This window comes from Achroia grisella, unplaced genomic scaffold (genome assembly GCF_030625045.1).
Source record: "Achroia grisella isolate CSIRO2021 unplaced genomic scaffold, CSIRO_AGI_Agris_v1 utg777, whole genome shotgun sequence".
Classification (NCBI taxonomy): Eukaryota; Metazoa; Arthropoda; class Insecta; order Lepidoptera; family Pyralidae; genus Achroia; species Achroia grisella.
The window spans coordinates 995,605-1,018,431 of record NW_026713017.1 but is presented as its reverse complement, the minus strand read 5'-3'; the positions used below and the strand labels follow the sequence as shown (position 1 = coordinate 1,018,431).

Below are 22,827 nucleotides of genomic sequence, written 5' to 3'. Positions count from 1 at the left end.
ACCCATATAGTCTAGACGCCGAGGAAGGACATAGGCTACTTTTTAAGGCGTAAAAAGGGTTGTAAGGGGTTCAAAATGGAAATACAAGGTTATCTTTATGCGGTTGAATCCTTATTCGTCATCTTTTCATTTCACTAGCTAACAACCAATCAACACATCGCGTGCGTTTGCGCCATTCGCCATCTTTTCATTTCACTAGCTAACAACCAATCAACACATCGCGTGCGTTTGCGCCAATAAGGTATCCATCACAGAGAACAAAACCACAGATAACATAATGTAAAACGAAAGATCTTGCCGGAAACATGACGTTGACGTTTAGTGAAAATATTGTTTTTTGACACTTTTTTATGATAAAATCGTATATCGTATGTACCTATGTGTTTTTTCTTTAAACCTGAAATTGGCCGATTGCGAGACAAATTTGGCGATTTTTTTTATTAATTTGTTTTACGTTTGTGTGCCACTATCCGAAATTAAATTATTTACCCATTTTTGTAGGTTATACAGAAATAATGTGTGGGTGTTTATTTAAAAAGCATTAACACAAAATTAATAAAGTATAGGTATTAATAAATATAATATGGTTGTTGTATCAAAATAGAATTTTCTTATTTTTCACTAAAATAAAAACTAACTGTCTTTTTTATAAAATAAATGACCTTTTCATTGTGCCATATATTATGGAACTATTTAAATTATTTAGCTGATTGTAAGAAACAAAATGTTGGTTTGTAGATTAATACTGTAAAATTATTATTTGTACGGAAACGATAAAAATATATTTTTGTGCTGCGGCAAAAACTAATATTATAAATGTGAAAGTAACTCTGTCTGTCTGTCTCGCTTTCACGCCAAAAGTTCAGTAGGAACCGATTTGAATGAAATTTGGTATACAGATAGTCTAGACCCTGAGAACGGACATAGGCTACTTTTTAATGCGAAAAAAGGGTTGTAAGGGGTTAAAAGGGGGATGAAAGATTGTATGGAAGAATCGTCATTTTTGAAGCTAGAAGCTTGAAACTTATTTTTGAGACTGTTGATTAAATATAAATAAAAATGACATTCAATGTTTGTAAAAAATTATCCTTAAGGGGGTAAAATAAAATAGGGGATGCAAGTTTTTATGTAAACACGTCATTTTTGAAGCTAGAAGCTTGAATCTTATTGTTGAGACTGTTGATTAAATATAAATACATATGACATTCATTGTTTGTAAAAAAATTACCCTTAAGGGGGTAAAATAAAATAGGGGATGCAAGTTTTTATGTAAACACGTCATTTTTGAAGCTAGAAGTTTGAATTTATTGTTGAGACTGTTGATTAAATATAAATACATATGACATTCATTGTTTGTAAAAAAAATACCCTTAAGGGGGTAAAATAAAATAGGAGCTGCAAGTTTTTATGTAAACACGTCATTTTTGAAGCTAGAAGCTAGAATCTTATTGTTGAGACTGTTGATTAAATATAAATACATATGACATTCATTGTTTGTAAAAAAAATACCCTTAAGGGGGTAAAATAAAATAGGGGATGCAAGTTTTTATGTAAAATCGTCATTTTTGAAGCTAGAAACTTGAAACTTATTTTTGAGGCTGTTGATTAAATATAAATAAATATGACATTCATTGTTTGTAAAAAAATTACCCTTAAGGGGGTAAAATAAAATAGGGGATGCAAGTTTTAATGTAAACACGTCATTTTTGAAGCTAGAAGCTTGAATCTTATTGTTGAGACTGTTGATTAAATATAAATACATATGACATTCATTGTTTGTAAAAAAATTACCCTTAAGAGGGTAAAATAAAATAGGGGATACAAGTTTTTATGTAAAATCGTCATTTTTGAAGCTAGAAGCTTGAAACTTATTTTTGAGGCTGTTGATTAAATATAAATACATATGACATTCATTGTTTGTAAAAAAATTACCCTTAAGGGGGTAAAATAAAATAGGGGATGCAAGTTTTAATGTAAACACGTCATTTTTGAAGCTAGAAGCTTGAATCTTATTGTTGAGACTGTTGATTAAATATAAATACATATGACATTCATTGTTTGTAAAAAAAAATACCCTTAAGGGGGTAAAATAAAATAGGGGATGCAAGTTTTTATGTAAAATCGTCATTTTTGAAGCTAGAAGCTTGAAACTTATTTTTGAGGCTGTTGATTAAATATAAATAAATATGATATTCATTGTTTGTAAAAAAATTACCCTTAAGGGGGTAAAATAAAATAGGGGATGATAGTTATTATGTAAATTCCTAATTTTTGAAACTAGAACGATGAAACTATTTTCATTGGTTCTTTTGGGGTAGATTTTTAAATACCCCACTAATGTTATAACTGTGAAAGTAACTCTGTTTGTCTTTCTGTCAGTCTTACCAAAACAAAATAAAAATTTAAATGAAATTTGGTACACAGTTAGTTTACACCCGGACAAAGAATATAGGGTACTTTTGAATGTGAAAAAAGGATTGTAAGGGGGTTGCAATGGTACGCTGTATGGAAGAATCGTCATTATTTAAAACTAGAAGTTTGAGACTCATTTTTAGGCTGTTGTTTAAATATCAATAAATATGACATTCAATGGTTGTAAAATTTTTACTCTTAGGGGGAGGGGGGGTAGTAAAATAAAATAGAGAATGAAAGTTATTGTGGAAATTTGCTGTTTGTGTGGTTGTGGAAGCTAGAATGATTAAACTTTTTTCTTTGTCTTTTTAGGGTTAGTTTATTAAATACCTTACTAATATTATAAATGTGAAAGTAACTTTGTCTGTTTGTCGATTTAAATTGAAATTTGAAACAGACATAGATAGACTAGATCCTGAGAAAGGACATAGGTTACTTTTTAATGTGAAAAAGGGTTGCAAGAGGATTGAAAGGGTAGATCCAAGGTTATATAGATGTATCGTCATGTTTAAAGCTAGAAGCTTGAAATTTATTTTTTAGCCTATTGATTAAAGATTTATTTTTACTTTTTATCATTTTTGAAGCTAAAACGATGAAACTTATTTATTTGACTTCATCATCATCATCGTCATCGCAGCCCGGAAGACGTCCACTGCTGGACATAGGCCTCCCCCAAAGATCTCCACGACGATCGGTCCTGCGCTGCTCGCATCCAATGCCTTCCAGCGATCTTGACCAGATCGTCGGTCGGTTATTTGACTTATATTGTGTTAATTGAGTTAAATATTTTTTCATTATTTACGCGGACGAAGTCGCGGGTACAGCTAGTAATAAATAAAAGAGTATATATACGTGTTTGTGTCAAATACACGGTAGTGTATGTAATATATTTTTTAATGATTTAATATATAATTTAAATAAATTAGCATATTATTTATGCATATTTTAAAAAGAAATAATAACATTCTGCACTCCTATATAAATGAAAAATTTCATACGTCCGCGCAGTTTCCGTAAAAAGTTTTAGTTTCACGAATTAATCTAATCATGAAAATATTATGCCTATAAGTACTGATGTATTAGCAGACGATATTATACAGATCAAGCATAGCTATGTACCATTAAAGAATTGGTTACATATGAGTTTTCTAAGTGTGGTGGCACTAGAACAAAATATATCGATGTCGTGTGCTACTTAGTTAAAAGGTTTTCATGCTAGTAAGATGAAAGTATTCTTTCTGTATCTGGTCCTGACTCGGGTCACTTGAAATGACTCTTTGTCTCAGTTTCTCGGTGTTGATGTTGATATTTTATATAATACAAATTACTATTTAACATTGTTAATTCATGAGAGATTTGTTGTAAATATATAAGAAATATCGAACTTTAAAATTAAATAACCATAAATCAGTTCATACACACTATTATTATAAATGAGAAAGTTCGTCTGTTTGTCTGCCAATATGTTTGTTACCTTTTCATGAATAAACGACTGAACATAGTATATATTATATACTATGTTCAGTCACTTTCTTTTCTTCTTTCTTTATTTCTTAATTTCTAGTGAATTCATTACGATGGACTTACTGACCTAACTTCAAGCTCATCCTATCATCCTGATGCCCCGCCTGCCATATACCGTTAGCGCAAGCGGGTGCATCATTTAATATCGTTTCACCTCGATCGAATTCAAACGGAAATCGAAATTACGACGGCTTTAGCCGAGATTCGAACCCCTAGTGGTGCCCTCAGACTAAAGGCCTTCAGCCGCTTCATAAGTCCTTCCGCGTGTTTGGAGTACTATCTGCATCGCCCCCTATCGTCCGGTGAAGCTGTAACGGCCAGCTGCGGCCAACAGTACTAGAGGAGTCCGAAAAAAATATCCACCGTTAACAAATATGGTTTATCTAGTGGTAGCCATGTTTCATTAGAATGATTCTTAATCAACGCTATGCTAAGGGCCGTGTAGTATTTGTTATGTATCTAACGCATATTCAATTCATCAATTAATGTTCCTATTAAATTAGTTCTTCCTGCTCTTTATGCATATATGCATCACGGAACTGCGTATGTAGATATCGAACGTAATCGTTTAACATTCTTTAGTTTTTACTTACCTTTTAAACCTACTACAAAAAGGAAGACGTTATTAATACGATTGTATTTTTTTTTATTCGACGCTGGATATGTCCTCATGCAGAGAAATAAACATGCGTCGGAGGTGCATATAAGTGTAGGTCCAGGGGTCAACATATGTACTGTAATATATAAGGTGTAGTGTCCATATGTGGTTTTTTATGTGTTGCGCCTACAATTTTCCTAACGTAACAAATTTTCTTCAAATTCAATACTACTAACATCGAATTTGAAGAAAATTGTTACGTTATTTATTACTGATATCTTTATTATTAATATTTTTTCTCGACTTTCGCCGGTAATCTTGGTATGTACGGGCCTAAGCCAAGTACATAACAATGTTCTATCTTAGGTGGATATCTAGACACGCGGCAGCGTGTCAAGCCGAGTTTCAAGTAAACTGGCTTGCAGCACCGTGTGTATATTTACACGAACCATTTGGAGCCACTTTTGACCCCCTCATAACTCAAAAACTCTATCACACAAACCTGTCAAATTTGGTTCATATATTGAGACTTGCGAGATAAATATGTGTTCCAAATTTCATAAACATATCTCAAACGGTTATTTAGATATTAATGTCCAAAAATCGTCATTTTTATCACTGATCAACTATAGATCAAAATTATAACCCACTTCCAGATGACCTAGGAAGTTCAAATTTGGCATGCAGATAGGTAAATAGGTGAATATAAAGGAAAAAATCTGAAACTGGTAAATTGTTATCATTTTACTACAATTTTTCACTTTAATTGATTCTATTTCAACTTATACTGGACGAATACTAAAATTCTATGAAAACGTCGATAGCCACCAATTGACATTGATCCCTGGCGAAATATCTCATCTTGTACTGGACGGAAACTAATATTGTATGAAAACGTCGATCATTACCAATTTACGTTGACCCCTTCACATCAGTGTCGATAACTAGCAAACTTCAAATATTGCATTGAGCGGTAAACACTAGTTGTTATAATTTAGATTCTGTCTAATATATACTCGTACTTATAACTAGGAGTATAGTCGAATTTCGTATTTATTATGTTATTAACTGAGATTTGGTATTAATTATTGTTTCAATATTTAGCGCACATCAATAGTGTAAGATCATTATTTTTATAAATAATTATTAAATAATAGGCATTTCGGTATAGGGCGCCGCGGCGGCGCCGTGTGGGAGCGGTGCGATAAAACTCAATGTTTTGTTTCTCGATATCTAACCTATAAGGTTGCGATTTATGCTACGAAATTCATAGCTTTCTTAAATTATACTTATATATTTGTGGTTATATTATTATTACATTATTTTAGTAAATACGTATGGTATAGACAATAGTTTAAACCAAAAATTAATAACAATTTTAGTATAGTTATAAGTAGGAATGTATAGTTAACTCGAGAATGAGAACTCATTGGTAACAAATTGTTTTCTTGAGAATTCAATAGATAACAGTCAATTTGTTACATAATCGTCTTTGCTAACTATAACGTGTCAATACGAAATTTCAGATATTAAATAATGTATATGTTGAAAGAGAACAATTCCGTATTTGATTAACATATGCTATTACTATCCACAAATCACAAGGCCTTAGTTTTAGCAGTCCTCTTCTCAACATAGGCTCCTCTATATTTAATAAAGGGCAGGTTTACGTTGGACTCTCCAGAGTTAAAACCTTAGATGGAGTACGTCTTAACAATTTAGATCCAAGTCACTAGAGCTCCATTGTAGAGTACAACCATCTGTGGACGTTATACCGCCCCGATTTGCCCAAAAATTCCTGATACTGAATTGGCAATGCACTTGAACATTTAAAAGTTACAAGAAAATATAGAAAATAACACAAAAAAAAGACAATTATACCCCGTAAATATACGAAAATACAGTAATTTATCAAAAATAATTTGGTATTAATTTAGTTATAAATAAGTACCTCGTATAATTTATGTACAAAAAGTAATGATATCCCATCAAAAACATAAATGTGAAATGATAGCCGAGTTTAATATTATGATATATACCTTGATTGTTGACTTCTACAACAAAAGAGATGAGATCTAAATGGGTGCCAAGTTCAATGGTCTGTCCTGAAATGTATTTATAACAATATAAAATATCATTTCTTCTTATAACTTAGGATAATATACTGTAGCCTAAGGTCTAACTTGGCTAGTTTTCATATACGAAATATACTGTAGCCTTCGCAAGTTCTAAACATGTTACTTGTCGGTTCCTATTTTAATATTAGTACTAACTAGCAATAGAAAGTAATAATTGGTATATGAGAACTGGCCAAGTTAGACCTTAGGCTACGGTATATTATCCTAACTTATAAGAAGAAATGATATTTTATATTGTTATAAATACATTTCAGGACAGACCATTGAACTTGGCACCCATTTAGATCTCATCTCTTTTGTTCGTAGAAGTCAACAATCAAGGTATATATCATAATATTAAACTCGGCTATCATTTCACATTTATGTTTTTGATGGGATACCATAATACAAATGTAGGCCTAATCTGTCTGTAGAAACTTTCTAACAATGCGGCATGTGTTTAGAACTACAGCCTTCTGTAGTTGGCAGTATATATTAGGGGGCAAGTTCAGGGTATTTAGTGACTGATGCATGTGTTTCGGTATGACACCTGTAGTTGAGAGGACGATTGGGACTATTGTTACTTTTTGTAAGTGCCATAATCGGGTTATTTCTGTTTGCAATTCTTTATATTTTGTTATTTTTTCGGCTACCGTATTTTGCAGATTGTGTGTGTTGGGGTTATTATTATTATTATTAATATTTTTATTCACATTAAGTAGCAAACCATTCATGTCCCTGTGGCATAATATGTTTATGTTTAAGGTTTGCATTTTATGTTCATAATTACAAATTATATTATAATATTCTTGTCCCTACATTGTATGTATTTGGATATGGAAAGAAAGAAAATATTTATTGTCAACCATTGCATTGTTGTACACATGTAACCAATAACTAATACTAAGAAAGTATGTGTATACTTTGCTATATGAAATGTGTCTCATTTGATATCAAAAAGATGTTATCTATCTACCTATCTGTTTTTGGACTAATTTTAATGATTTCTTTTGCAATTTTGATAGACTAATGTAGGACAGAATTATAAATGTTGATTAAAATTATTTTCTACCAAACATAGTTATTAAAAATCTTACAAGGCTAGTATTAAAATGATACATACATATTGTTTTGCATTGTATGTACACAGTTGTACACACAAACGTACAGATTTAGAGCATATCATCACTGAAGTCTCACGGCGTTTGCATTTTCTATAGTTTTACAAAAACAATTAAATGAATAATCTATATACTTTTCTATTACCTTGATGCTTGAGATCGCATCTGACAAAAACTTTAATGATTGTATCAATTTAAATCTCCGAACACCCCTCTGGTGAAACACCTGTAACACCAAACGAATTAATTGATGTAATTCTATTCAGACAACAGCAGGCTCGCCACGTGCCTGCTCTTTGAATTGAAATATTCTATGCGAAATATTATGTGGGTCTGATCACAATTGAACCGTGGTGATATGTATATACATCTACTGCAAATCTATACTATAGAAATTTGTTCTTCTCACCTTTTGTAGAGTCCTAAACTATGGAATTGAAATTAAATGCTTGCGGACTGTTAATTTGTATAATTAAATCATGCAATACCTACTTCTTTGGGCTATCCCATTTTATGTGAGTTCGGCGAATTTTACAGCACCAGGACAGGGCTGTCCAGCAATTTTTCCATCCCGATGACATTTTCTGCTAGTTGGTATAGAACAAGAAGGAAAATATTAGATCACGCGAGTCCACGATGTCTATACAGTGGGTTTTTGCTATGTATTTATATAACTATTTAGTCTACGCGCTGCGCCGTGCACCAGTTTATCAGTTTACCTTTACGTACCCTCCTGTACTTAGCCATAGATATAACAGTTTCTCATTTCTTTAGCCTTTATGTTGACCCATATTTAACAACATATTCTGTGAAAACTTCATCAACATTTCACACACTTCATCAACAACATACTCCAGCCGTGTTTACATGAAACCTTAACACACGAACAGACAGTTTTTACCACGACTCGATATTACGTTTTTATTATATGTAAAGATAATAAAGATAAAAATTACAACGAAATAAGCCTTAACCCAATACGAGTAATAACTGTTGACCTTGAAACGCTCACCAGAATAGCTAGAAATTTAGACATTGGCTTTTCGTTTAAGAAATGTATATACCAATTACGTCATACCAAATTAAAACACTTTCAGTTGATACGGTATTTTTGCAACATATATAACCTACATTATGACGCACAAAAACTGTCAAAAGTCATATTAAATCAACATTGCAGTAAACGCTATCAATTGAATCAATCAAGAATCATCGAAATCAGAGTACATAAAAATACGGTAGTATTTATTAGAAATCTTTCTCTCGTCGCGGCGGATTCAAAATAGGATGTTCTAGACTTTAAGACGGATATAAACTAAAAGACTGATAGTACGAAATAAGAGCATGAAAAATAGAAATAGACAAGATATCATACTTTTAATACACCGTTCATATTCCTAAAATAAATAAATACATACTTAAAAATTTCGTGTTACAGTGTTTGTTATCGAACTTCTCCCAAACGGCTTTACCGATTTTAATAAATTTTTAATGAAATCGGCCAACATCTATTTTTCATACACTTCAATGACAATGGTGACCTATCCCTAAATATTTTTTTGACAAGATTATATAATTAATTTTTGTAATGATTCGTCATTAAAAAATACATATACATATAGCAAAACAATGTTTGCGGGGTCAGCTTAGTATACAATAAAAATAAAGCAGGAAAAATAGAAGGTTTATTTAACTCCACTTCGAGTAACCTTTACACGTTTAAATGTATGTCAGATAAAGTCAGTTTAATATAAAATTGTCATAAAGAGAGATTATAAATGATAATTATATAACTAACGTCACTTTAGCGATAAGATTAATTATTCATTATAATGTATACAAGGATTTATTCGTGGATGATGTCATTTTCCAATCAAAGTACTAGAACGTGTTGCCAAATTTCATCACGATTAGTTAAAAGTACCGAGGAGGTATCAAATTTACATACATTTTCATATTATAATCTTCTAAACTAATATTATAAAGAAGGAAGAATTAAATTTTTGTTTGTAATGTATTAACTACAACCAACCTACAATTTACCTATTAAAAATTAACATTTTGGGAAACCTTTTCTTTCACTTAGAAAGAAAAGTTTTCGCAAAATGTTCCGACTACACTTGAAAACAAGTAGTGGTAAACAAGTAGTAACCAAAGCTGTAGTTTATAAAAAAAATAGAGATCCTGTATTTGCACCCTTAAGAGTCGCTTACTTTATTATTTTACTTTTAATCTCTTTTAACCTCTTTTGGAACTGATGGAGATAAATTATCTCTATCGGAAGGAAGGAAAGAAGTGCTTCTCAATTCAACTGTATTTTTGTACATGTTTTTACAATTCCAAAGGAACGTAGCATTTCGATGACAATTTTAGTTCTTACTTTTTAAATTGAAATAAATAAATATTAAGCCTAAAGAAAATAAAATTTAGTACTTATCTATAGTGTTTACCAACTTAGGGTGACTTCCAAAGCTATGTGACTAAAAAATTATACACTCTCGACACTATATAGGTTAAATGTACACTTAACTATCACTATATCATGTGGCTGTCCATTCAATGTCTGTGGACCAATTTTCCAATTACGATACGCTATCTGCAGCCGGGCCGTACGGTAGGAAATTGTTACATGTTCCATGTCCTCTTAATAATTTTCTGTCTAGTCCACTAATTGGTTTGATATGTATTTATATACGGATGTATGTTGGTGTAAAGAGGCTGGATACAGGAACCGGGATAGGCCTAAACTGATTCAATGTAATCAATTAGAATGTATGAGTACTGTGTGATAGAGAAGTTAAGAAATTTAGGGGTTCTTAACTTGTAATATTTCATAACCCATCTTGTGCATATTGGACCGGGTATGACAGATAATGCATGAAGAAAGAGTTGTATGAGGAGAGAAAAAACAGCAATCTGCTCAAAATTTCTCTCAAAGGATTCTTAAATCTTTTCACGAGGTAGTCAGTGGGTACAACGGTATTTATATGTAACAGATATTCGCATCTTTTATATCATATATGAAGCTGTAGTTCTTTAATATTAAAAATGTTTTGGCTTTGTAAGTTTAAATGTAAATGTAGAAATTAATTTATTATTATTTGGTCATAAATTCACTCCTTCGTTTTCGGATACTTTTATATCATTCAAATCAGAATTTTTTCCAACATATAAAAAGGACAATATGCAATACGAAATTTTTCTTCTTAGTGAATTTTGCATGATTTAGAAAACTCTGTGTCATGTCAGTCATGGGCCAATCATCTATGTCTATGTAATTGTCGAAATATTTTATGGTTTTTGATATACTTTTTAGAAATTACGTTTAGTTGTCATAAGACATTTTACCTAGATCCATGTTTCTACAATATATATCAGTACTATATATATATATATATATATTTATTCCATATCCCATATCATTTGGAGTAGACGTAATATCTTTTTCTTTTCCATTCATCTCTATTCGCATTAGTACTGTAATTACTAAATAATTCTGTTTACATAAGACTTTCGTACAAAGAAAACTTGTGAAGATATTTCTAGTTAGTATTACATCTATACAGATGTTCACGATCTTATTATAGCGTGCGACATTTCCGCAATGCCGCGATCAGTATAAAAACTGCAACATAGATTATATTAGGGCAGTCTGCGCCAGCACAGGAAGTTATAAAGGGAACCAACGATATATTACGCGTTTTATCATAGCTGTTACGTCCTCGACACTATGTGTTATGCATTTATTTGATATTGTAATCGGTTGTTGGAAATATTGCAGTTATAAGCAAAAATATTACTCTTTGCTCGTTTTGCTCATTACTTTCGATACCAATGCTCTCAAACTTAAATGGCATCTGTTAGGCTGGACCAGATTTTTAATCACACAGTAAGTTCTTCTCTGGGTTTGTAGTTTCCTCTACACTATCCTATTATCGTCCGGCGATGTTGTAAATGTATTAGACTGTCAAATGTATTGGATGAATTCGAAAAATCGAAGAATTAAAGGGGAAAAAGAAATATCTTAGTTCTTAGGTATGATAAACCTACCTGAGCCATAATATACACGTTTATTTCAGACAATGTTGTAACCTTGGATAATAGAGCATATGGAAGTGTATACAAAATATAGAAGCCAAACGCAACACGAAATTGATAATAAAACCTTTGTTTTTAAAGAAATGTTCTCTAAGTGGTATAATTTCGTTCGCTCGAACATTTCCTGCTAATGTTATTAAGCGAAAGAATCGTCTACCAACGGATCCAATTATGACATGAAATTGTTTCATAAAACGCACAAAATTTGGACATCTTTACGATTTCTAGATATAAATTACTACCTGCTATGTATTTCGTATTTTGTTTGCGATATAGTACTTACTGTAAAATTTGTCGTAATCAACTACGCGTAACCCTTTTTTGAGGCATCTCTGTTTATCTGTACGTTGATGACAGTTCCGTAGCGGAGCGGATCATTCATTTATGATTCAATAAAAACAGCTTGAATAACAGTTTTTCTTTTCTAATAATTATAACCCCTGTGTAGGAAAGAAACAATGCGATTGTATTCATATTTATAGGTCTGTGTTTCTTGGAGAAAGTTGTTCAGTTCCATTGATATCAAAATGTCTCTTCGCTATGATATGTTCAAAGCATTCCTAATTTGATATAGAAAAGTTAGAAACTTTTATATGTCAAATATATTCTATAAGTCAACTAAATCGGGAATACAAAACAATCCTGAATACGTTTATAGGCGCAGCTCTTACACTTTGGATGAAATTCAAGTATGCTTGAAGAATGTCAAATGTCATGAAATGTGCTAGTAGTCGACTAATGCATAAATAGGCCTATCTTGGATTACTTTTGTGAACATATCTATTTTTATTTTAAATTTATCGTCGAGCAAAATTAGATAGAAAACGATAATTAACCTTCGTGACAAAATTACTCTAGTATCGCATAGCACGCCACGCCTTTGGTTAGCTAATAAATTAGACAGACTGAAACCATACGCAGTCAGTGGCGATGGCAAGTTTAGAAAATACTGTATAAATTTGGCGTCACCGTGACGTAATAATATTTGTTGGCTGTCCTTACATTGTCACCATGTAGGGTTGTCATATGTCCTGGTTAACACCGTTTGATATTGGTAAAGAAAGGTACAGGGCCGGAAGAAACCTCATACACAATTTTACGCTGATAGGCTTGGGCTCATAGCCTATTCAAGAATACAAGTAAATTTTATGAACATGAGAATAGGTTTCATTTGTTTGATCAGTTCGAAATTTAAAAAAACTTTGTCTATAAAATAAGTTTTTGTTGCATAAAGCCATGAAGAAATCGCAATGATTATACGCATCGGAGTTCAAACCTTGACGCTATGACAGCCCTATCCATATGGAACTAAAAGTAAACCCACACAGCGTTTAGCATTCGAAACCCGTTTGATAGATGGGCAGCTGGTTTCACTTTTTGCAATCGGTAATCGAACGGGAAGGACAAAACCTATACTTGATGATAGTAATTAACGAGTATGATTCTTTAATTTAAAGATATCGTTTAATAAGAATGGCTTCCGGATATTTTAAATGGAGTCTAATACAACATACTCGTATGACTAAATTTATTTCTTACTAGCGACCTGCCCCAAATTCACCCTGAAACAATCCTTGTGGATCTCTAATCTTTATGTAGTATAAAATGTTTCCGCTATCCGTTCGCTAGATCTATTAAACTACCCATGGATTTAATAATACAATTAAAATAATGCTGTTCTTAGCGATAGATACAGTGATTCAAGAGGACGGTTTATATGTACATCCGTGCAAATCTAGCATTCTAATAAAATACATGTTATGTTTCTCGTTGATAATGCTCTTTCTATTTCCTATAAATAGAAAGTCTCATGAAATAGTATATTAAGAGCATAATAAGTGCGTAGGCACCCGTTGTGTTGTCATAAACTATAGATTAACGAAAGCCTTCCACTAATTTAGGAACTACAATAGAACTTGCTAAATTTGTGACCGTTCTGTTTAACTTCATTAAATCTCGCTTTCACTGAAGGCTGTTAAATAGTGTCTGATCTATGAATATAATTGTAATTACTTCTGTCCAAATCGTATATGAATTCGTTTTCTATAGTAATCTATAGGTACTTTAGAAATAATCTATATAGAGATAAATTGTGTATGTTTGGAATATTCTCCGGTACTACTAGACTGTTTTTGAATATTGGTTTAGTGTTAGATATCTTATTTAGCGAGGAAGCCTATGGGCTACATAACATCACGCTATGACCAATAGGAGCGAAGCTGAAATGAAAAAAACTTACAAAAACAAGGAAAATGTGACCCAAACAAACTTGCTGTACAAATGCAAACTTGTTGTATAAATGCACAATTTGCTCTTCGTTTTCTTAAACCAGTCTAAGGCTGATACATTGTTTGTCTTATTATTTAGCAAGTTTTATGTTCACTGATGGCATTTGTACATTAAGACAAGTGTTACTATATATTATTCTGTGTTTGGTTTTATATATATTTTTATAGTCTGTATTGATATATTGAGTAACATATGGTCCCTCTGACCTAGTATCTCTGACTGTGTAAAAAGAAAAAAAATTACGTACTCATGTAGTAGTGTATGGACGTTTTTTAATATATTATTACATAGTATAAAACAAAAATAGTTGTCGTTGTCTGTCCGTCCCTATGTATGCTTAAATCTTTAAAACTACGCAACGGATTTTGAAGCGGTTTTTAATAGTTAGAGTGATTCAAGAGGAAGGTGTATATACACCTACACCTATAATACATGTACACCCGGGCAAAGCCGGGGCGAGTAACTAGTAATTAATAAATTCGTTAACAGAGTGAATATACTAACGTACCACTTGGTTATTAATTTTTCAAACCGACAGTTGTTGTTCTTACTTGTAATTCCACAGATCCTTTACAGGAACATTTACCGCTACTATTCCAGTCAGGCATTTCATAACCCTGTTACGTCAAGTTGATATTTAAACCAACTATCACCAGGTTCCCATAACAATCGTACAGACCACACGTTGCATACGTAACGCGAAATCTTCACCAATTTTGGATCGTTTATATTCGTGCACGGTGAATGCACAAATTGAATTTGGAGCTTTTATTTTGTAGATTAAATGAAAATAAATCTTATTTCAATGCTCGGTAGATGTAAATTGATTAGAATTTGAGATGTGATTTGAAAACGCTTGTTCGCCTTATCGGTCAGTTACCGCGTGCTCTCATAATTGAATCTCATACGAAGTGTTTTATTGGAGTTGACGCTGCATATTTATTAATTGATTATAATTTTACTACGAACGAGTGGTTATTTTTAGATTATAGATTATAATTAGAAAGTCTAATATTATAGTTATTGCATGGTTCAATCACTTTATATTAATCAATCCTTTAAAATATAAAATGAACGATGTTGCACACTTGTATTATTTTATTACATTTTATATTAAACTAGCTGACCCGTGCAACTTCGTTTGCGTTTCATTTCCCCACATTTTGGTATATTTTTCATTCCAGCTCCGCTCCTATTGGTCGCAGCGTAATGTTATACAACTTAAAGCCTTCCTCGACAGATGGACTATCCAACACAAAATATTTTTTTTTAATTCGAACCAGTAGTTCCTAAGATTAGCGTGTTCAAACAAACTCTTCAGCTTTATACAATTAGTATATATTTATTTTCGTTGATTTTTCTTCCGGTACTTAGTAGAATAGTTTCTGTTTAGTAAAATAGAACTATTTATTAGCAAGATATTTCAGACCTGATATTAGAACGTAATTTTCCTAAAAATATATGTGTTTGAAAACTGAAAACATTTTTCAATTTCAACCCTTCCTTGCCATAGTAATTAACTTTAAATTTATTTGTAGATTTAAAAGTGAGCAAATTTATAGTCGCTATTTCGAATGGACATTGATTATATAAACGTTAAATAATAGGCGCAGACCTAATTAATTGAAAATATAGGCCTCATCATGCAATAGGAACCGGATGGATAGTACTGCTGTAGAATTCCAACTTATGAAATATTCTTTATTAATTTATTACTTGTGTAGGCGGGTGCACTATTCCATTAGCATCCATTAAAAAAATCTTATTATTTTATTTATATTTATGTTTATGACTGAATAATAAAGAATATTTCATAAGTTATTAAATTCGGTAGGAGGTACTACTTTTGCGGTCTGCTGAGTCGGCTAGTATAATAATAATATTTATTCAGATTTGTGACATAAGAAAATTCTATAGACCAAGAAAATCACAATTTTATGAATGCTAAGAATATTACATCCATAATAATATGTCCTTCCAGAAACGATTGCAAATTAATTTGTCATCGTTAGTGCACAAAATAGAGACAGTAATATCTATTTAAAAACTGCAAGTATCAAATCAATAAATTCCAATGTTGTTTCAGATGAATTCCTCGCGTTGCCGGACAAACACAAATTCGACTCGAGAACATACGTCAGACCGAAGAAACGGATACTTAGGCCGAGCATACAAAGTATTGTAGAAGTAGCCTCAAATCCTTCGTCAATGTCGCCAAACCCGTCGCTCAACCAGTCTACCAACAAATACCTAACGTACAACAAATATAATATGCCAATGGGACCTATCAGTCCAATGTTAAGATTGAAAACGTTTAATGTCGACACGAATTCAGAAAACAGTCATGCTGTCAAAGAATATGCTTTGAAGCGACGGAGTTTAGTTCAGGACGATGATCCGCAGGTATGTAATATTCTTTTAATAAGATTAAGCATTTTTTATTTATGTAACTGGTATGACAAATGAGCTGCGAGAGTGAGCTACCTTAGCAGAAATCTGGTCGACCCAACCACCCACCTGATGGTATGTGGTAACCGTTAGCTATTTGCATGACCAGCACCACTGACATCACGCAATCGTGTGACACCTGTCCCACTCTAGAAGACTAAGATGTGGCAGCGTGTACTCTTACCTTTATCAAGGATATTTAGTCCGAGATAGTACCGCATCTATTGTTAAGAGTTTCCTTCAATTAAAAGTCTACTAACTAAAGTCTAAAGAGTCTGTACTACATGTACATAACTAAATAAATGTACATGTAGTACAGACTTTTTAGATAATAGCATCGAAGTTTTTAGTTTTGCTCTTAAAGCTTTATTCACTGATTAGATGTAGTGAAACACTGCAATATCATATGTAATGCGATGCGTTTAAGATCGTTATTCCGATGTGTAGAGAATTGACACAGTGTAGACGAGAAAAGGTGAATGTCCTTACTGGTTTTGACTTAGGTTTACAATGGTTGTCACCACCACGAGATAATCTAATGCAAACAAGATTATATTTGTGAAGTTTATTATAACAGGGGCTCGTCCTGACTACGTCCGTGTTGAACAATATCTCGTTTATAACAGTGTAAAACAAAGTTCATGTTTTTCCTTAACGGTTTCTTTACATACCTTTCGAAACCAAGTCACGGTATTCACAATAGTTTATAGAATTTCATTCAGAAGGTTTATTCAAATAATACATAGCTATCCAGAGTCCTCAGCTTCACCGGACTCTCGTCCGTTATTTAATTATATTAACATTATAATGAACGCAATACTTTACACGCCCAATTTTCATTTGGTATATTTGAATTCACTGTGACAGAGAGCGATAAGGACACCGTCTTATACACAAGTACAGACAACAGTAGAGACAGATCCTTTAACAAAATAATCCCTTGAAAGCTTTATCATGGCCTGGCTCTTTAGTTCTATGATCAATAGGACAAGATTCCTTATTTGCTATAATCGTTAAGCTTTATGCTTAAAACTTTCGCTGAAGCTGACAGTCGACCAAATAGTACGAATCAAACATCCTAAACGAATGTAACATCCTTATGAAGTTGAGGTGTATTCGTAGTATAGTATACCATTTATATTCATCTGAAATAAAGTGAATTTATTTCAATGCTTCGTCTGTGTCATATTTCCCTTGTTTTTGCGACATTTCTTATTGCGTCTCCGCTCCTACTGGTTGTAGCATCATTACATAGTGTAAATAAATAATACATATAAACCCGGGCGAATACGGGGCGAGTAGCTAGTTAGCGATAGTTAGCTATAGCCGTCCTCGTTAAATGGACTATCCCACACTGAAATAATTTTCAAAATCGTCTGAGTAAATCCAGAGATTACCCCCTACAACATTTAACCATACCTTTTTATAATATTTGTAAAATTAATAATTTTGAGCGAATCTGTGCAAATTACTAATTATATAGGTACTCATATCGTAAACATAAACTCATATGAATGAAGTGACACACAGATTTATTACTGGGCGTATAAAAGATTCTTGACCGTGACTCTGAAATGTAAGTTTACATAACGAACAAGATGACGGCTATATTCTGAATATCACTGCCAACTGATTTAAGTGTAACAGTAAACGGTGAATTTTAAAACTGGATTAAAACCAGATTCGGATTAACGGTGTAAAACGTATGTTTAATATAAATATGTATCTTTATTCAATTCTGGTGTAATGATGACGATGACGTTTAAGAGGTAATAAGCCTGATGCGATCTTAATTTTTGTGCATTCTTTCTGCGAAATTTAAGTACTTTTGGTTTAAGAAAATAATAAATAAGGAGTAATATGGGATTCCATTCCTCAAAGAGTTTTAGTCTTTGAGTAAATTTTATTATGGACAATAATAGAATGATGCATTTACGCTGGCGGGGCACCAGTGGTGGTGATAAGATAAGCATGAGGTCAGGTCTATTAGCCCATCTTGGCAAATAGCAATTTACCACGATTGTTTCCAGAGGGAACCCCGTGGAGCTAAATCTGAGTGTACCATGTATTTTGCTAGCAAATGGGGTATTAGTTCACATTACTAACAATCCCTTCCCTCAATCTCTCCCTCTAGGAGTTGTATATATTTAATTATTTAAAAAATATTAATCCTAGAAGAACTTTTCCTCGTCTATGCAACTAGCAGAAGTAGGACGGTAGGGATTGTGCCAAAACATCTTATGAAGAAAAACTGTTTATGTTCATAACCGACAGCATTAATTTGTAAAAAATACAGCGTTTGCCATATAGGTCCTCAAATAAACAGATATTGTACTATGGACACTATAATAACAAATACATGCTATATCATAATAAATATTACACAGGGCAATTCTAACAACGCCATCTAGGCCCAAGCTAATTAGAGCTAATGTTATGGGTAATATTTTTACACAACTGACAGATATACTTAAATACATATACCTAAAATGCATACATTTTTTTTTTTGAGCTTTGATAATGGAATTTTGCACCCGCCAGCGCTTACGGTTTACGCTGGCGGGGCACTAGTGGAAGATGATAAGATGAGCATGAGGTCAGGTCAGTTAGCCCATCGTGACAAATTCACCAGGAATTTAACACGATGGTTTTCAGGGGGAACTGCGTGGAGGTCGACCTGACTTGGTACATTGCTAGCAATGGGGTTATCAATCCACATTACTAACAATCCCTTCCCCCCAATGCATACATATTAGTACATACAATAATACCCAGACCTATATAAACATGAAAATATCTATAATACGGTCTCCTCGCGGATTAGCGGTGGTCAGAATAAGCAATAGAAAATTAAACGTTATCGTTAAAGTTATTTATTACAATTTAATATAACGATTATAAAATCACAATATGAAAATCAATTATCGATAGATAGTGAAAAGATAGGTAATTACGTATTCGTCTTATTATTGCTTAGTGTAATCTGATTTAAGTTGTTAACTAAATTATTACACTGTACACCCAACTGCACATATAGGTCATTATGTAATTGTTGCAGTAAACTGTGCTCATCTTATTAGTGACAGATGATCTAATTATTGAACACTATTTTACTTTCATCGTCTACATTATTTTAATTTTGTGAATGTAATTCGGTGACTTTATTAAAGTTTAGTTTAAGTTGCATATTGGTTCTTCTCGAGAATACTGTCTCTAGGCGATCACCAAAGATTAAAATTTGCATGTGAGTGTGACATCCAGAAAATTGGCATATCGATCTATTATAAAATCACCTGGCAAGCGCAGTAATAGGTCGAATCCTTCGCATTACGAGCAGAAACTGCACCTTAAGTAACAACATTAAAAAAATTCCGGTATTTTTATATTCCATAACAAGAAAGAAAGTTATGTATACCAAATATGAGCTTGTGTAAAAATTTACAAATTTTCAAACACCGTTTGAACTACTTGAAAAGGATTAATTTTTAATCCTTTACCAAAAAGATTAGAAAGACTACGAATGGATTATATAAAGAAGATATATACCGATTTAATATTAATAATAATCCAGGACATTTCACACAAGGCATCTAGTTGCAAACTAAGCAGAGCTTGTACTATATACTAAACATCTAATAATATTTTTTATTGTTATAATAATATTATATGTTACATTCATAATGCACTCTATCCATTAAGCTTATAAAATTACCACATTACATTAACCAAAGTCATAGATCAAATTATCCAATAATTTAATTTGTTCTACAACTTTGGTCATCAGAAATCTTGTTACGCTTAACTTCGTTCACTTAAATTTACACTAACGTGTTGAATCGGTAACGGACCATTATGTTGTGAAATTATTATTGTGGGTGTTAAATTTCTATTAAGAAATTTGTGTTAATTTGACATTTATAAGCGTATATTGTTAGCAATTAATCTATAGGATTTGAATAGGAGGTAAATCGTACTAACGTTCGGGATAATCTCCAATTCTATAAGAAAATAAGAATTAACAAAATCGTATCGATTTTGTTAATTCTTTTAGTGTTCGCTAGACATAACACGACATTCGACATTCACGCTACGGCCAATAGGAGCGAGCTGCAATAAAAAATATTGCAATAATGTGCCGCAGATGATTATATTTCAAAGCTTATAAAATAGTGTAAAACTTTGTTAAAATATCTATGAAATTAGCATAACGGGATTATAAGAGTCATTGCTAGTCATTGATCGCAAAAACAAACTTAAAAATCAGTTCGAGATAATCATGAAATTGCATAAATAAAATGTTCGTCATTTAGGTAGTTTAAATTAATTGAGAACGTGTTCTCACGTTTATGTTATTTGCCTATCTGACCTAGTAGCATTTCTGCTATATGTTCGGGTTTATATATGGTGAGATTGCAGGATATATGTAGAAGTATGGCACGTCCTTGGGAAATCAATGCATTGTACCCATCACAATGTCACATGTAATATCAATGGTAATATCATGTACGGGACATGTCTAGAGGCGACAGTTACCGGTTTCCATTTTGCTTGTTTATCATTCATACATAGTATAAAACAAAGTTGCCGCTGCTGTCTGTTCATATGAAATTAAATAAAAATATCTTTATTCATGTAGGTCTATTACATACTCTTATGATATATCAAATCTACCGTCAATTTGGAATGATTTCGGGATGAGAAGAACTGACTTTCTTGTCAGTTCTCAGTTACTGCTGAGCTTACTCAGCTCGCTTATGTATCTTAAATTACGCAACGGATTTTAATGCAGTTTTTAGCAAAAGATAGAGTGATTCAAGAGGAAGTTTTACATACATATAATACATGCGTGTTATGGTATAGAACCAGCAGAGAAATTCAAAGATTTCTAATGCATCCGTGCGAAGCCGGGATGGATCACTAATAAAAAATAAATTGAAATATTTTTTTTAGTTTTCTTTCATTTCATTATTAAAGAATAATGATCCATTCATGAGCAAGTATTGGCAAAAATACAGTTGATAAAAATATTAATGATGCGTGGTGTGAGTATTATGTCATGTGTTTAAGAATATCGGTCTTTGCATCATGAGCGCATCACAGCCGAGTGACTGTTCTTGTATATTTACATAAGTGTGTTGTGGAATGTTTGTTTATGTCTTGTCGTCATTTCTTTCTTTATCATAACCATTCAATAGAGATGTGACATTCTGTTCAAAATATAATTACTTTACAAAAATAAATAAATATAAATACACTTTAATATTAAAATAGATTAAATTTTTTTTCATATATTACTAATTTTCACATCCCTGGCATTATATCTGATTTACTATTGAAATTATGACTTGCATGCTTTTCTCCTATTGGGTACACAGAAATAATAGGACACCATATGCTCCAATTCCTCTTTTAGTGCCTCTACATCTTTCTAAATATACAAGAGAACACCAGAAATTTAGTTTATTATAATTACAGCTGGAAGACCTGGATGTAATGCCATCAGCGGATCCATTGGAGAGGCTATCAGAGCGCACGCCGTCGATACCAATTAACATAGATCTGTCACAGCCGGCACATAATCTGCACAATACCTTCAACAAGTAAGTAATGCTTATGGTCGTTATTACTTATGAAAGGGATGGTTAGAAGGGCAGAGAAAGGCCGAAAAAGAGATGGATACACTGCGTGAAAGATGATATGATGAAAGGAAGTAAATAACGAGATGACTGCGAACATAAAAGCAGATGATGATGATGATAATGGATATACTTCGAATAGATAATATTAGTATAGACGAATCGAGCAGTCAAAAAAAGTTGCCAACTTTGAAATAATAGTAGAGAAATGGAGAATTTCTGCCGTTCTCAATTTTTTCTATTTTTAATGCAGTAAGTATTGCTTCGACCGTATCGATTTAAGATTTAAAATCGAGAGCGACGAAAATGCAACTTTTTGTATTAAAGCTTATACAAAAAGTTGCATTTTCGTCGCAACTTATTTCTCAAAGCTCAAATACGCGTGGCACGCAATGCGGGCTAGTAGGGTATATATTTGCATATTTGAAGCTGTCTGGCGCGTTAATGATGTACCTACTCCGAACGAAAAATATAGCTACTAATGTGGTACGTTAAAAAAGAAATCCAACATAATGACGGTAATTGACGCTGAAATAAGGGTTCAATTTGAAATGTCTGGTAAATGGTGTAACTCCAGATTGCGT

At 32.5% G+C, this 22,827-nt stretch overlaps 1 protein-coding gene across 3 annotated transcripts in view; it reads left to right on the top strand.

Moving 5' to 3' along the window:
* The window catches only part of LOC131850591 (uncharacterized), a 41,634-nt gene that overhangs the window by 5,429 nt on the left and 13,378 nt on the right, over nucleotides 1–22,827 (top strand). For all 3 annotated transcript variants that reach the window (XM_059200880.1, XM_059200879.1, XM_059200878.1), the window contains exons 3-4: nucleotides 16,246–16,562; nucleotides 22,083–22,207. In XM_059200880.1, coding sequence (XP_059056863.1) covers nucleotides 16,246–16,562; nucleotides 22,083–22,207 — 442 coding nt within the window. The remainder of the gene's footprint in view (nucleotides 1–16,245; nucleotides 16,563–22,082; nucleotides 22,208–22,827) is intronic.